Source organism: Ascaphus truei, chromosome 17 (assembly GCF_040206685.1).
Source record: "Ascaphus truei isolate aAscTru1 chromosome 17, aAscTru1.hap1, whole genome shotgun sequence".
In the NCBI taxonomy this organism is placed as follows: Eukaryota; Metazoa; Chordata; class Amphibia; order Anura; family Ascaphidae; genus Ascaphus; species Ascaphus truei.
This window is the reverse complement of record NC_134499.1, coordinates 14,419,004-14,436,517: the sequence shown is the minus strand read 5'-3', so window position 1 is coordinate 14,436,517 and position 17,514 is coordinate 14,419,004. Positions and strand designations below refer to the sequence as shown.

General features: G+C 44.6%; 1 protein-coding gene across 2 annotated transcripts in view; it reads left to right on the top strand.

Moving 5' to 3' along the window:
* Positions 1-16,541, top strand: part of FBLN2 (fibulin 2) — a 108,324-nt gene extending 91,783 nt beyond the window's left edge. For both annotated transcript variants that reach the window (XM_075574051.1, XM_075574050.1), the window contains 2 exons: positions 13,359-13,482; positions 15,356-16,541. In XM_075574051.1, the coding sequence (XP_075430166.1) occupies positions 13,359-13,482; positions 15,356-15,713 (482 nt within the window). In that variant the 3' untranslated portion in view covers positions 15,714-16,541. The remainder of the gene's footprint in view (positions 1-13,358; positions 13,483-15,355) is intronic.
* Positions 16,542-17,514: the final 973 nt, after the last annotated feature.

Genomic DNA, 17,514 nt, shown 5'->3' with positions numbered 1-17,514 from the left:
GAATATATCTATGTATCCCGAAAGGTTGGCAGTGAGGGATTTTATTCCTGAAACTATCGGACGTCCGGGGGGGTTGGTGGCATCTTTGTGGAGTTTTGGCAGGTGGTAAAAGATTGGAATCCTTGGGGACTCAATGTTCAAATATTCCCATTCTGTTTTGTCAAGGATTCCATCTTTATAACCTTGATTTAATAGTTCTAATAACTCCCTTTTGAATTGGTCAGTGGGATTATTTGGTAGTATTTTATACGTGACCACATCACCTAATAGTCTATGAGATTCATTGTCATAGTAGCTCCTATTTAAGATTGCCACCCCCCCCCTTGTCAGCTGGTTTAATGACTATGTCATTTCTATCCGACAATTCTTTTACTGCTTCTAGTTCTTTCTTTGTTAGATTTTTTACTGTTCTAATTTTTTTGTCTTTACCCAGTTTTTCTATGTCCTCTTGTACCAACTTCGTGAATGTGTCTATATGTCCTCCCTTTAGATAGCTAGGGTAGAAGATTGAATTCTTTCTACAGGGCGAATGTACGAATCGTTCACATGTGGTGATATTATTTCTAGTTACTTCATGAGTAACCTTTTGTTTGAGAAAATATTTTTTAAGAGTAAGGTTGCGTGCAAATTTGCTCAAATCAATATATGTATTGAAAGTATTGATTTTGTTTGTGGGTGCAAATGCTAGCCCTTTATGTAGCACATTAGTTTGGTCTTTGGTCAAAATGATGTCACTTAGATTAAATATACCTCTCATATCACTCTCTATGTGTTTGGTTTTTTGGCGGGCTTTTGTCCCTCCTCTCGTTCCTCTTGGTGTGGGCTTTCTATTTTCCGCTTTTGGGGTGTATGTGATTTGTTCTCTTCCCTCACTTGTGATTGGATCTTTTGAGTCTCTCCTGGTTTTTCTCTTTGCTGTTTCCTCTCTAAAAAAGAGGAGGTTGAAGTGGATGGTTTTACCTCCTCCTCAAAAACTTCTTCTCTCTCTCTCTCCTTTGGACAGTGTTCTTGTCTTTGATTTGATTTATTGCTGTACCCTTTCCAACTATAGTTGCCCCCTCTATAGCTATTGGACCCTCGTCGGTCTCTATCATGATAATATTTGCTTATCATGAGTTGTATGAATATTGGGTGATCGAATAGAGAACACGATATTATTGTCACTTTATTTATAAGTTTGTATAAATGCACGCATGTGCCATAAATGGCAGGAGAGCTAAAATAGAGTACAAGAAAAGTTACTTGTCTCTAAAAAACCCTCCTCCCTCCCCTATCCCCTCATAAAGACAAAGATAACATAGACAAATAAAATATTTGATTTGCAGATATTTGGGACATATCCCAAAGTTACGGACTATGAGTATAAAAATCTGAGCTCTTTTTGACAAACACTTACACCATACGATCCAGATATAGGATCCTATTAATACCTAATCATAATATATTCCAATCCTTTAAATTATCTGTAAGGCACCTTGAACACAAGTATATAGTTTATTTATCCAACTACATTTGGATGATTCTTGGACCAAAACAGATGCCTCTCAGAAACACAGACATAAATGAGTTGTATGACATCATTACCCCTAGGTTAAATGTTAGATACATAATTAATATAACCAAATGTATATAATGATCATCCCCTATCCTTCAGATCAATTTTTGTAATACGATGAGCTGTTTACACATAAACTACCTGGTTGGAGTAAATTATTCCATATGCTTCAATTTTAATGTATGTGTTGTTAAAGTTACATGTGTATTTCTTTATATATATGCATATATGTAGCACCAATATGCTGCATTGTGTCGTTAAGTTACATGTGTATTTTTTAAAGATGTATATGTGTGGCACCAGTGTGTTGCATGGTTTATATAATATATATGCTTTGTGTGTTTAAAAATCCTGTTTACGATCATTCAGTAAAAGATTACAGAGGCAGTGTTAGGAGCTGCTATATGCAGCGACTTTAATTGTTAGACACTGTTGAAATAATAAACCAATTAAGTCAATTAAGTTTGAGCCAATCGATTTCGGGGAGGTACACATAAATACCCTGGTAGGGATTAGTGAGGTATTAGCAGCCCCTGACGAAGCCCGCTGGGAGAAACGCGTAGGGCCAGCTTGGATTAGCAGCAGTGAAGGAGAGACGCCGAGGAGCCTGTTTGAATGAACGAGGAGTTCCGGCATTTGATTCCCTGCATAGACAGACTGTAATATCGCGAGAGCCGGGCCGCGTCACATGCAGCGTCACACGCCACGCTCGATCACGTGGTACGGAAGTGGCAGAGACTGCAGAGAGGACTGGGAACCGGCTAATCTACACGAGTGTGAGAGACTCGCTAAACACTCTCTACTGCCTGTTATTGTCTCAGTTGATTACCTAATTTTAATAGTCCTTTTAGATTAAAAAAGGTTTTACACTATCTTGTTCCCTTCCATTATTTCCTCCCCCCCCCACCCCCTCCCTCCTTCTCCCACCCCCCCCCTCTTGTGAGATTCTCCCATAGTGCGACTTGAGTGCCTGAGACGAGGAGCATCTGAAGTATCTGCAGCTGATTACCTGTAAAGAAAAACTTCGGATGATCCAGCAGTTTGCAGACAAGCAGCTTACAGCTACGTTCGTGAGTCCCTGAGAGGACTACAGGCTCTTACTTATCCGATCAGTGTAAGCATATATCTTACCATCCTAATATTTATGCATTTATAGATTTACTGCCCTATGATCCCCCCTTTTTGTGTTTTCTCTCTTCCTTGTCCCAATTGTGCTTAGGTCACTCTTCTACATATATATATATATATATATATATATATATATATATATATATATATATTGTGACAGAAACCAGGGGTTGGTAATAAACTCCATATACAGGGCTCCCAGGATACTGAACAGTTTCTGTCCTGTCTAAGCTGAACAGGGCAGCCTCGTGGTACAGGCACTCCATTCCACAGTTTGTCTGCTGCCTGTTTTCTGTCACCTGTCATGCTGATTAGAGTTCAGGTATATAAGACCTGTTTCCTGTTTCCTCTGGGCCCCGCCCAAGAGCCTGGAAGGCTGCTGAACTGCAGAGGGGTGAGAAAGCCTCTTTCCCAAATCGCTTCATTCATTCTGTTAGTTTGTCTAAAGACTGCAAAGGTACTTATTTTGTTGGTGGAAGTGGACAAGCCACTTCCAACTCTGAGTCAGGGACATCTAAGTTTAAGTTATCGCTCAGACGAGCAGCTTTTTGTTTGGCTTTGTTTTCTGTTTAAACTGTGGCAGTCTCAGTGCCTGGGACTGAATAAACCAGGCATAGCCTGTTTAAAGGAACAGTACGTGACGTCTCATCATTTAACCTACCCTAAAAGACCGTGTTCTAACAGTCCCGGACAGACGGCGGAGCCCCGGAGTAAGCCGTTTGTCACATATGGTGGAGAATGCGGGCAGAACACTAAAAGGTCTGGGGGTTAAAGAACTTTAAAGAAAAAAAAAAAAAAAAAAAGGTTTTTTTTTTCTCTCTCTCCAAACAAGATGGAAGACGTGGTGAGTGCGCTGGTACGCAATGTCGCTGTCCAGAGAGACGCGAATGAAGCCCTGCAACAGGCGAATGCAAACCAGCAAGAGACAAACCGCTTGCTGAAAGAGGAGCAACAGCGGTTCGCTCAGGGCTTACAGCAGGAACTCGAGATCCTGAGGGAGACTATCAGTAACCTTCCACTGGCAGCGGCAGCCCCAGTTCCGAAAATGACCAGGGCAAGCCACTACCTTCAGAAGATGGGACCCTCGGATGATGTGGAAGCCTATCTTCTCACGTTTGAACGCAAGGCACAGAGAGAGGGATGGCCAGAAGCTGAGTGGGCTGGTCTAATCGCACCCTTCCTAAGCGGCGAACCCCAGAAGGCTTACTTTGATCTAGAGCCAGCCGAAGCTAACGTCTATGCCAAATTGAAGTTCGAGATCCTCGCCCGCCTCGGCGTAACCACGGCTGTTCGCGCCCAAAGGTTTCACGCATGGTCCTTCACGATGGATAAAGCCACCCGAAGCCAGATGTATGACCTCATCCACCTCGCCCGGAAGTGGCTACAACCCGAGATCAACTCAGCAAGCCACATCGTGGAACGGTTGGTCATGGACCAGTTCTTGAGGAAACTTCCCTCTGCCTTACGCCATTGGGTCAGTCGGAGTGACCCCCACAATGCGGATGAGCTTGTGGCCCTCGTAGAAAGGTACAATGCAGCAGGAGAGCACCCGCAACCCACAGTCGTGGAGCAACCCCACTACCCGAGGTTCCAGGACTCTTCCAGAGACGGTAAAAGGGTACCGGGGTTAAGGGGAGCTGAAGAGCGGCGACCACCTTCACGCAGCACCAGCAACAGTGGTTCGCACACTAAGGGCAATAGCCAACATGGGGAGCCGGGAAAAGGCTCTAAGTGGGACACAGACTATGTACCTAAATGTGTAAATTGTCATGAGAGGGGCCACACAGCAAAAATCTGCCCACTAAATGAGGAGCCCATGCAATGCAACAGCGTGGAACCTTATTCGCTGTTGTCCCAATGTATGGGCCCTAGCCCAGAGGACCCCTTGAATAACCATCTGTGGGCATTTGTAAAGGTTAATGGTAAGAGGGTTCGGGCACTTCTTGACTCTGGGAGTATGGTCACACTAGTGTCCGAATACCTATTGCCCATTAAGAAGAAACAGGTAAACAGTTCACAAAGAGTGGCAATTTGTTGTATACATGGGGATAATCATGAATATTCCACTGTTGATGTTTTTTTTGAAACAGAATTTGGTTCTTTAGATTTCAAGGTGGGTGTTGTACCCAAACTGGCACATGATGTGTTAATAGGGACCGACTTTCCCCATTTTCTAAAAATGTGGTCCCCAGCTCAGAATAGCGCCCAGAGTTCAATAGCAGACCATAACGAAGTGTTAGAAGAAACAAATCCTTTCCCTTTTTCAGAAATGGAGGTTGACGAGGGCCCAAATAAGAAGGGGGAAAAGGAGGAGTGCTGTGAAATTCCCTTCCCCATCACTACTTTGGTAGGGAATACCCCAAATCAAGATGTTGATCAGGCACTTACCACCCCAGTACAGGATAAGACCCTCGCTGACCTAGAGGTCAGTCCTGGGAGTTTTAAGAAGGCCCAGTGGGAGGACCCCACATTAGCGGTAGCAAGGGGAAATATACGGGACCAGAATAGTACTCATGGCCAACCAGATAGGTCACTTGCTTACCCCTACTTCGAGGTAGAGAACGACCTAGTATATCGGGTTGATAAAAGAAAATCAGTTACAACTAAACAATTGTTGGTACCACGGACATTCCGTAACGTAGTATTACACCTCGCACATAGTCATCCATTGGGGGGACACCTAGGGGTGGAAAAGACAAAAGAAAAGGTTCTCCGAAGCTTTTATTGGCCTGGGGTTCTGGCAGAAATTACAAACTATTGTTCCTCATGCCCAGAATGTCAGATCACCGCCCCGTTCAAAGCATACCGCAGCCCATTGGTACCCCTTCCCATAATAGAGGTACCATTTGACCGGATTGCTATGGATCTAGTAGGACCCCTAATAAAGTCTGCTAGGGGACATCAGCATATATTGGTAATATTAGATTATGCTACCCGATATCCGGAGGCAGTTCCCCTACGTAGCACCTCTGCTAAAAACATAGCAAAAGAGTTAGTACTTCTGTTTTCCCGGGTCGGAATTCCTAAAGAGATCTTATCTGACCAGGGAACACCATTTATGTCCCAAGTAACAAAAGAGCTATGTAAACTCCTAAAAATCAAGCATCTCAGAACCTCAGTCTATCATCCACAAACAGATGGTTTAGTGGAAAGGTTCAATAAAACCTTAAAGAGCATGTTACGCCGGGCGGTCGATAAGGATGGGAAAAACTGGGACTGTTTGTTACCATACCTGTTATTTGCCATTAGGGAAGTTCCCCAGTCATCCACAGGCTTCTCCCCGTTTGAACTATTGTATGGCCGACATCCAAGGGGCTTACTGGATATAGCCAAAGAAACTTGGGAACACGAGGTTACCCCTTACAGAAGTGTAATAGAGCATGTTGCCCAAATGCAGGACCGCATTGCTGCAGTCCTACCCATAGTGAGGGAACACATGGAGAAAGCTCAAGAAGCACAAAGGAATACGTATAATAAGGGTGCTAGGGTCAGAATTTTTTTTCCAGGTGATAGGGTACTAGTTCTGGTTCCCACCGTGGAGAGTAAATTCCTTGCTAAATGGCATGGGCCATATGAGGTCTTGGAAAGAGTGGGAGAAGTAAATTATAGGGTAAGGCAGCCAGGTAGGAGGAAACCTGAGCAAATTTACCATATAAACCTACTCAAGCCCTGGAAAGATAGAGAGGTCTTGTTAACCCTAGTACCCCCAGGTCCGTCAGAGAATCAAGAAACTGACCCAGAGGTTAGCATAGCTGAAACACTGTCCGTGCATCAGAAACGAGAGGTCCAGAGTTTAGTGAGAAGGAACAAAGAAATCTTCTCTACACAGCCAGGTAAAACTAACGTAATTAAACATGACATAGTCTCTGAACCGGGGGTCCGAGTTAACCTTAAACCGTACCGAATCCCAGAGGCCAAGAGAGAGGCTATAAGTTTAGAGGTTAAAAAAATGCTAAAACTAGGCGTAATTGAGGAATCCCAAAGTGGGTGGAACAGCCCTATAGTTTTAGTCCCAAAGCCAGACGGTACAACAAGGTTTTGTAATGACTACCGGAAACTAAACGCGGTGTCAAAATTTGATACTTATCCTATGCCCAGGGTGGATGAACTTGTAGAGAGACTGGGCAAAGCCCGATATCTCACAACCCTAGACCTAACAAAAGGGTACTGGCAGGTTCCCCTCACAGAAAGGGCAAAAGAAAAAACAGCCTTCTCAACCCCAGACGGCCTCTTTCAATATAAGGTGCTGCCTTTTGGCTTACATGGAGCTCCCGCCACATTCCAAAGAATGATGGATAAAATTTTAAAACCACATGTTCGGTACGCTGCCGCCTACCTGGATGATGTGGTAATCCATAGTGAAGATTGGCAGTCCCACCTTCCAAAGGTCCAAGCTGTGCTCGACGCAGTTCGGTCTGCTGGACTAACTGCTAACCCCGCTAAATGCACTATTGGTCTGGAGGAGGCCAAGTATCTGGGGTATTCTATTGGTAGAGGGTTACTCAAACCACAAACACTCAAAGTAGAGGCGATACAAAATTGGCCAAGGCCAGTCACAAAAAAACAAGTAAGGACCTTTTTGGGGTTAATTGGCTACTATAGGAGGTTTATTCCCAATTTTGCAACTAAGGCAACCCCACTAACCGACCTCACAAAAGCAAGAGGACCTCTAATGGTAAAGTGGTCCCCCGAAGCCGAACAGGCCTTTAGAAGCCTGAAAGAAGCTCTCTGTGCCCAACCAGTGTTGGTCACACCTGACTTCTCCAAAGAGTTCGTAGTCCAAACCGACGCATCTGAGGTAGGGCTGGGGGCGGTACTCTCCCAGGAGTCTCAAGGGGAGGAGCACCCCATCCTTTATTTAAGTAGGAAACTAAATCCCCAGGAGAAAAATTACTCCATAGTCGAGAAAGAGTGTCTCGCAATAAAGTGGGCTGTAGAGACACTCAAGTATTATCTGTTGGGGAGAAAGTTCCGATTGGTCACAGATCATGCACCCCTTACCTGGATGTGTCAAAATAGGGAGAAGAACGCTAGGGTGACCAGGTGGTTCCTAAGCCTACAGCCCTTTAAATTTTCTGTGGAACACAGGTCGGGGCACAAACATGGCAATGCCGACGGGTTGTCAAGGATGCACTCCCTAATATCCATGGTCGCTCACCCCTCGAGGTCTGAGCTGGGGGGGAGGATATGTGACAGAAACCAGGGGTTGGTAATAAACTCCATATACAGGGCTCCCAGGATACTGAACAGTTTCTGTCCTGTCTAAGCTGAACAGGGCAGCCTCGTGGTACAGGCACTCCATTCCACAGTTTGTCTGCTGCCTGTTTTCTGTCACCTGTCATGCTGATTAGAGTTCAGGTATATAAGACCTGTTTCCTGTTTCCTCTGGGCCCCGCCCAAGAGCCTGGAAGGCTGCTGAACTGCAGAGGGGTGAGAAAGCCTCTTTCCCAAATCGCTTCATTCATTCTGTTAGTTTGTCTAAAGACTGCAAAGGTACTTATTTTGTTGGTGGAAGTGGACAAGCCACTTCCAACTCTGAGTCAGGGACATCTAAGTTTAAGTTATCGCTCAGACGAGCAGCTTTTTGTTTGGCTTTGTTTTCTGTTTAAACTGTGGCAGTCTCAGTGCCTGGGACTGAATAAACCAGGCATAGCCTGTTTAAAGGAACAGTACGTGACGTCTCATCATTTAACCTACCCTAAAAGACCGTGTTCTAACAGTCCCGGACAGACGGCGGAGCCCCGGAGTAAGCCGTTTGTCACAATATATATATATATATATATATATATATGTGTGTGTGTGTAAATGCAGATCAGTTTTTTAAAATAACAGGATAAAACAAAAGTCCCTATACAGTACACTACCATATGCCATAGGTTTTCCCCCAGAGAGGTCAAAGGTGTAGAAATATGAAAATTCACGTGTTTGGTCCCAACACACCTCTGTTGAATTCAGATTTCATAACTCCAGGGCAAGACCTATATAGCATTATTTTCCCATGGAGAACCACATAAGCCCACCCTGCCATAAATCAGCTGCTAGGTTGATGGTTTTACGACAGAGAGAGAAAAACTTCTAAAAAAATACATTGAAATATTTGCCACAATATATAAACGCACTTATAACTTCCTTTCTCTGATACTTAGACACATGTGAGTCATATCAATAAATTCAGGCGATTATGACACACATAAGACTAATTCTGACTGGCTTGCACCTAAATTTGAGAGACATTTGGATATCTGTCCTTGGCACTTCTAACCCACATAGTGTTTAAATTTGTCTTATTGATACAATTACAAATATGTACCTGTTATTATGCAGAGTAGATAACGTCACATGATATTCTAATTTTTATTAAAGTCCTCCAACTAAGCAGTGACCTGTGTGTCACCTCTCTCTGCGATGCAGAAGTGATCATTCAATAATGTTTAGTTTTCTTTGAGGCTGACAGTCTAGTATCTGGTTGTTGTTTATAGCCTTCTAAACGATACATGTAACTTTTAGTGATAGCCCCCACCAATTAAGTCCTGATCTGCACAGACCACGGAAAAATCTTGACCGATCATAAACCCAATATATTGTATTTTTTAAATCAAACTGTAGCTACATTAACCCCTGAAGCACCAGATTGATTCAAATACATAATATGTATCCTCCTGGGCTGGTCTGACACAGAGTCATTACCAAAATGAGAGAGAGTAATAAATATTCCATATAAATATTCTCTGTGAACAATAGATGTGACTTGTTGCATACAAGATAAATAACCTTAGACCTTTACAAATGATGTTACTACCCCCTGCCTCCCCCTCTTTTTCCCTTGTTTTGTGTTTTCAATTATGTTGTGTCCATTATTATTTAGCTATAGAATTATTGTGGGCTGTCAAGGAGGACCCCAACAATTTGGCTATTTGTTATATATGAATCTGTGGGTCCGGACTGTGTGTGTCCCGGTTTTTGATGTATGACATCCTTAATGCTCTTATTTGCTCTTCTGTATCCTAATTGAAAATTGTCAATAAAAAATAAGTTGGAAGAAAAAAAAAAACCATGATATTGTGATGACAAACTACATTAGATATAAGAAAAAATAATGCTGCTTTACCTAGAGTAGAAAGATTGTTAGTGCCATCAAATGTAAATCAATTCCTTTGTATGGGATCTTTCATCCAGTTATAAGTATGGTTGGTATTTTGCACAATATTTTGCCCCAATTTTGCTGCTGGGAAACTTTGATAAATAGCCCCCCGCATTGGAACAAATACAAAACATCACTAAGGCAAAATAGTACATAGAAATGGCAGTTGCAATGGTAGATGTAGCAGGGTCCCCCTTCCTTACCACCGGCGTGAGGGGGAACTGCTCCGCTCCTCCGGCAGCCTGAGTGTAAGTTGCGGCGGCCATTTTGGGAATCGTGGAACTACAACTCCCAGAAGCCTCGGGAGAAAGTTGCGGCGGCAGTCTCCGGATGGCTCCGCATGTAATGAAGCGGGACTCTAATCCTCAGGGGGAGGGGGGGGGAGGGGGGGGGCAGGGGGAGAACGGTACACACGGGCTGTTCCAGCCAATGGGATGCCTGCAGCCATTTGGAGCAGGATATCCTCCGCGGACGGAGAGCCCGGGAATTAGTCAGCAAGGAGCCTCTAGAGGGAGAGGTACTGTCGCAAAAGCAAGTAAGCTCCTGGACTAGGCCAGTGCGTTTCCCCTAGGCCCCAGTTAGGCCCCGATCCCTACAAAGAGTGATATTGTAGGGACTGCCCATAGCCATAGGGCTGGCCCTGTAGCGCGACCACAGCGGAACTCAGGACTTTGTGCGAGACACTCCGGCTGGAGCTCGCACCACATGGAGGATCTGAACCCTTAGACGAGAGGGGATTGCTGTCGGAGGCCCCGCTGCGTGGGACCTGCTTCAGCATAATTCCGCAAGCTGCACCTGGGTAGTGGAGAACCCAGGAAAGTACGCAACGTGCGTCATCAGACCAAGGGAGGGTAGCGCTGCCCCGGGAAGGGTACCTTTGTTGGACACCCGGGTATAGGTGCCCAAGCCCCCTCAGGGTATTTGGGGCTAGCTACCCCAGGGGTTCTATTATTATATTACTGTATTGTGTGACCTGTGTTTATTATTGTCGGAGTTATATTGTGGGACCACAGTAAAGACGATATATATATATATATATATATATATATATATATATATATATTGGTTGTGATAGTATTATTGCTAAGTATATTGTTTCCTATGAGGAGCAAATCCCGCCTACGCTGGGATCCTCATAGGTGGAGGCGCTGCACCGAGCGAGAGAGAAATATAGTACCCCAGGCCCCTCAGAAGCGGAGGCTTTGAGCCTCACAGGTAATAGCAGCACACGTAATCGCCCGCGGTTTCCCATAGGGAAAGGGGGTTACATAGGGATAATATATTCTAACATAGGGGTGCTCAACTCTAGTATTCAAGCTCCCCCCCTCCCCCAGGTCAGGTTTTCAGGATATCCTTGCTTCAGGACAGGTGGCTCAATCAGTCCCTGCTTCAGTACAGATGGCTCAATCAGAGGCTCAGTCTTCGACAGAGCCTCTGATTGAGGCACCTGTGCTGAAGCTGGGATATCCTGAAAACCTGACCTGTTGGGGAGAGGGATAGGGCTGGAGTTGAGCGCCCCTGGTCTAACAGACACAAACACATGATAATAACTTCCAGCTGGGATGTTAACTAGTCTGTGAGATTTAATAAGTCCCACACGCAGTGTGTCATAAACATTGAAGTGAATACCTCTTTGCTTCCGCTGGTTTAGCACATGTGGACATTTGCTTACACTCCAATAGCTTTTCAATGCATTGCTGGTCCCAGCAAAATGGTTAACACCCTATGTTAGCAAACATTTAGGTAATTTTAGGGGGCAAAAGGTTCTTGGTGAATTTGGCATTTTTTTTATATATATTTACATGTGAGAGAGACAGAGAGAGACAGAGAGAGAGAGAGAGAGAGAGAGAGAGAGAGAGAGAGAGAGAGAGAGAGAGAGAGAGAGAGAGAGAGAGACAGACAGACAGACAGACAGACACAGACAGAGAGACAGACAGACAGAGACAGACAGACAGAGAGAGACAGACAGACAGACAGAGAGACAGACAGACAGACAGAGAGACAGACAGACAGAGACAGACAGACAGACAGAGACAGAGAGACAGACAGAGAGACAGAGACAGAGACAGACAGACAGACAGACAGAGACAGAGAGACAGACAGAGAGACAGAGACAGAGACAGACAGACAGACAGACAGAGACAGAGACAGACAGACAGACAGACAGAGACAGAGACCGAGAGACAGACAGAGAGACAGAGACAGACAGACAGACAGACAGAGACAGAGAGACAGACAGAGAGACAGAGACAGACAGACAGACAGACAGAGACAGAGAGACAGACAGAGAGACAGAGACAGAGACAGACAGACAGACAGACAGAGACAGAGACAGAGACAGACAGACAGACAGACAGAGACCGAGAGACAGACAGAGACCGAGACAGAGAGAGAGAGAGAGAAGATGTTGAAATTCCTTTTACAATAATTTTTGTCTAGGGGGGAAAGAAAATATGGCCACTGCGGTTCAGCCTCCCTCTGGTGGCCAATATAAATCCGTGACATCACTCGTAAAAAGACATCGTAGCTTCTGATCCGGTGACACAGCAGCCATCTTTATTTTTCCTTGCAAGCACTTTCAACAGTAAACACAAAGTGTAACATTGTGGCAGTCGGGAAGTCATCAGATGAGGGCAGTGGGATCAGGGAGGGCAGTGGGATCAGGGAGGGCAGTGGGATCAGGGAGGGCAGTGGGATCAGGGAGGGCAGTGGGATCAGGGAGGGCAGTGGGATCAGTGAGGGCAGAGGGATCAGTGAGGGCAGAGGGATCAGTGAGGGCAGTGGGATCAGTGAGGGCAGTGGGATCAGTAAGGGCAGTGAGGGCAGTGGGATCAGTAAGGGCAGTGAGATCAGTGAGGGCAGAGGGATCAGTAAGGGCAGTGGGATCAGTAAGGGCAGTGAGGGCAGTGGGATCAGTAAGGGCAGTGGGATCAGTGAGGGCAGTGGGATCAGTGAGGGCAGTGGGATCAGTGAGGGCAGTGGGATCAGGGAGGGCAGTGGGATCAGTGAGGGCAGTGGGATCAGTGAGGGCAGTGGGATCAGTGAGGGCAGTGGGATCAGTGAGGGCAGTGGGATCGGTGAGAAGAGTGAGAGCGGTGGGAGCGGTGGATCACTTTCAATGTTGGTTCTTACAAGGTAAAAAGAATACTTGATATGGGGCGGGGGGGGGGGCATTGCTGCTTTGTCAGTCCTACCCTAAGACGCTGCATAGTTCTGGAGACATGTAATTATTTGCCAAGATGGCCAATGGACCGTTTCCTGTTTCTAAGCCAATCAGGAACAGTAACCTCATGGGTCATAGGTAACTGCAATGACCTGTCTGGTTACAGTATGTTAAGCTCCCTAATATGCTGCTACTGTATGTCAGAGGTGAACAACCTGGGGCGGAACACGAGTTCTGCACTAGGGGAGTCACAAATGTAAATAAATAATAATCAATGACTTATTTTTTAAAGCTCTAAAGCCCAAAATGATTGATACGTCCAAACTGGGTATTTGAGCATTAAAACTCTTATTTTTTTATTTATTATAAAGATATTGATGAATGTGAAGTAGGAACACACAACTGTTCATCGTCCGAGGACTGCTACAACATTCAAGGTACCTTCAAGTGCCTGGCGTTTAATTGTCCTGAGAACTTCCGGAGAGTTTCAAACATGTAAGTTTCTCTGTGTGACTTGGCTAGGATCAGATTGGCTTTTTGTAACTATTCAGTAGGACAGCAGCTTCCAACATTATGGAACCTGATGAAGCCGCTACAACGGAACAGCGACTCCACGGAGGGTGTGAGTTGGTGAATGGGTCGTAAAGTATCTTCCAAAGTCAGAAGATGTGTTGTGGCTCATCACTGCTCAGTAAATACAGATATACTAAAGCTTACCGTCTTCGTTGTGCTCCGGAAGGAATAACACAGCGCCGAAAACTTTTGATTTTTTTCATCCGCAGCGCTGGGGACAGAAAGTCTCGTTACATCTGTATGGGCCCCGAGTGTTTCTAACGCAAGCTCTAACAGTGCGAGAAAGGATCCACTTCATTCATGCCACATGCAAACCCAGCTGTACTACGCAGTACTAAGCCGTAGGGCACCTTATTACCTATTAATATTAATGAGCCATATCGCTCTGTGCCATGAATGGGCCATAAGATGTAAGAATTCTTAATATGTCCCTCTGTGCCCAGCTTCTAGGGAGATTACTCAGGCGGGCGGGCGAGGAGGAAGCAAAGTTGTATGAAAATGGGCCCCAGGAAGTTTTGTAGTACTGTTGTCATTTATTCGTGTCCCCAAGCACAGGGACCGCTCATACACATTGTGACAATGTTGCACTGTATTTTTATATCAGACAAACATGAGTATGGCTCTTCCATTAGTGCCCACTCTTAGCACTCGAATGGAGCTACTTTTCCCATAGTTGCCATGCGTAGATGTGGGATTCGGCCCCCTTGTTGCTTCGGGACATCATCGGCATTAATCCGATTTCTCTAGGCCCCTACGGGAGTCCTGGTGGGTCTTTCGTACATGACCCGATACCTTTAGCCTGTTTGGGAACTGCCACTTCCATACAGACTGATGTGGAGTATTAGTGCAGATTCATGGTTAGAGCTGATAGGAGGCCTGCTCTGTGCTATTACTTTATAAACATTACTTATCTACTCTCCCCAACGCTCCTCTCCTCTTGTCCTCCTGGAACCTAACCTTCTCAAACTTTCCCCTCCCTTATATAGTCTCTGTGATGTCTTGATCCCATGACAACACAGGGTGGGACCAGGTACACACTAACCATACTAGTAACCCTTTACAGGGGGGATTTCATACATATACATATAGGTAAATGATAGCAGATACTCCACTTGTGGAAACAAACAAATGAAAAGCATTAAAAAAAAAAAAAAAATACATTCTTGAACACCAATAATAACCAGAGGCCTTCATTGTTTCCCCGCTCACGGTCCTTGATTTTCTCTGCCTCTCATGCTGGCCAAACAATGAAGACGCTTGCTTATTATTTTTGAATCTATTGTTTCCTTATGTTGAGTATGGACGTTCGCTGGGTGCGCATGTATTGGAATACAGACTATTAGTCTGGTTGCCAGGGACGCGCCGCCGATCCCTGCAGGCTGCTGTTGATTACCGTTGCCGTGCAACAACGATGGTGAGTGACAGGTTGCCTATCTGCCCGCCCTTTTTGGTGTGTGCAGTGACAGGGGGAAGGGTATTTACAGTTATGTTTCCTAGTCTTTTGGTTGTCTTGAGAAAGGCTCCTGGGAGAGCCAAGATGTTGGCCTGTCCAAGTTTTTCACACGCCTGCTATCATTTACCTGTATTCTAGATCTCTTCGCACTTAATGCACCCAGGTTGGAAAACATACTCAGTGGAGTGCAACTACACCTGTTACTATATATGCATAAATAAATACAAATATAAATATAAATATATATATATATATATATATATATATACACACACATATAACTATTCGTATTACTTACAGGTATTCTTTTTAATTATTTAATTATTATTATTATTTTTACAGGAGATGTGAAAGAATCACTTGCTTTAATTACCAGGATTGCCAAAATACCCCTGTACGAATCTCCTACCATCGGTTGAATTTTCCAACTGGTGTCGTGGTCCCCGCACAAATTTTCCGGATTTCCCCGTCGCCTGCATATGCAGGAGACAACATCGTCCTGGACATCAAGAAGGGGAATGAAGAAAACTACTTCAGCACTAGAAAGCTTAACCCCTACACCGGCATACTTTATCTCCAGAGACCCGTGAGGAAGCCGACGGATTTTTTATTGGATGTGGAAATGAAACTATGGCGCCAGGGAATGGTTACAGCATTTCTTTCTAAGATCTATATATTTATCACTGCTCCTGCTTCTTAATCTTTAAAAGGCACCTCTTACAGCCGGCCTATAAAGCATACCGCACTTATGCATTTGGGGTTATTAGACGGACAATGTAAAAATGTGCCACATGCCCATTACAGATGTAGTGTCGTCGTGGTATTCCCCTGCAAACGGTAACTCCCATACTGCAATGCAACAGCATCCCGCCATAGTTATGCAATTTATGTAAATTCTTACTGTCCAGGAATAGGGGCTTCATACACAATTTGCAGCGCTGCAACTACTTAAGGAGAATAATAGCTTAAAGTGGGGGTTCTCAACTACCCTCCAACAGGTTTTCAAAATATCCCTGCTTCAGCACGGGTAGTGCAGTCTTCGAATGAGGCTCTGATTGAACCACCTGTGTTGAAGCTGGGATATCATTATAGCCTGACCTGTTGGGGGGGTCTTGAGGACTGGAGTTGAGCCCCCCTGGCTTAAGGCGTTAGCGCAGCGTAATTGTAGGCGCTAAACTAACTCCCTAAACTATCATTCTCTGAGACTGCACTTATTTGTATGTTAAAGATGTTGTCAAAGTTATATATAGCGTGGCAATGTATTCCATGCTGTACGTTAGATTGTGCAAAGCATGTGTTATCCACAACAGGCGCTTAGGTCAAATACTCTCTTATAATAAGAGAAATATCCCGTGATATTTACAAGTGAATATAAAATCCAAAAATGGATTGTGAATATATTATACAAAATTCAGTGATATATAAATTTTAAAAAAATACTTCGCAGCTCAAACCCTTTCTGGATAGTTTTTTTCCCAATCCCACGTAAACAGTTGTCCGGATGTTTGGGGAGCGCAGGTGGATGCAAAATAGAAAAAACATATAAAATATAGTGCAATATGTTTAAACAGTAATGTGGTCTGTTGATCCTGGAATCCTGTGAAGTGTGTACTCACAAATTCCTCATTCATTACAAGCGTATCCAAAACTGGCAGCGTTGTATCTTTATGTTGTATGCCTCAGATGTTTCTTTAGCCCATAAGGTCTGGTCACCTTCATCAATAAAGTAAAAAGCCCAACGTAGAGTGTACTTGCATAACATTTTTATCTATAGATAACGATAAGAATGCAACCGGTGTCAAAAGTAAAATTGCATTTGGAACAATTAGTGAAACGCGACTGGTCAGCGTGTATCCGCGTTCTCTCTGCCGTCCTCTGCTCAGCTCGTGTTGTTCTTTCATGTCCCGTACTACCGTATCGAATCTCCCGCCTGGATCTCGTGTGGGCGGATAGGTAGCGCGGCGTTCTGCGTCCTACATCAACAGGTCGGATACCCCTCTACGCGTTTCACCGGAACTACCGGTTTCCTCAGGAGGAAGCCGGTAGTTCCGGTGAAACGCGTATAGTTGCCACTGTTTTGGATACGCTTGTAAAGAATGAGGAATTTGTGAGTACACACTTCACAGGATTTCAAGCTCAAAAGACCACATTACTGTTTAAACATATTGCACTATATTTTGTATGTTTTTTCTATTTTGCATCCACCTGCGCTCCCCAAACATCCGGACAACTGTGCATTAGATTGTGCAAGTGCAAGAAAGCCTTAGACATGTAGACCTAATAGGAGCTAACATTGAGATTTAAATTAGGTTCACTGATTCAAAGCAAATTGTGTGTGAGGGGAGCAATACAGCCGGTGAAACACTCCAAATGTGATACATCCCAGTATAATATTTCCGTTCTGTAACTTCCCTGATTGACATTCCCCCGAAATCTCACGCTGGTGCACACAAGGCACACAGATCCTTTTTCCAATTATTAAAATACCCTTTGTTGCCCCT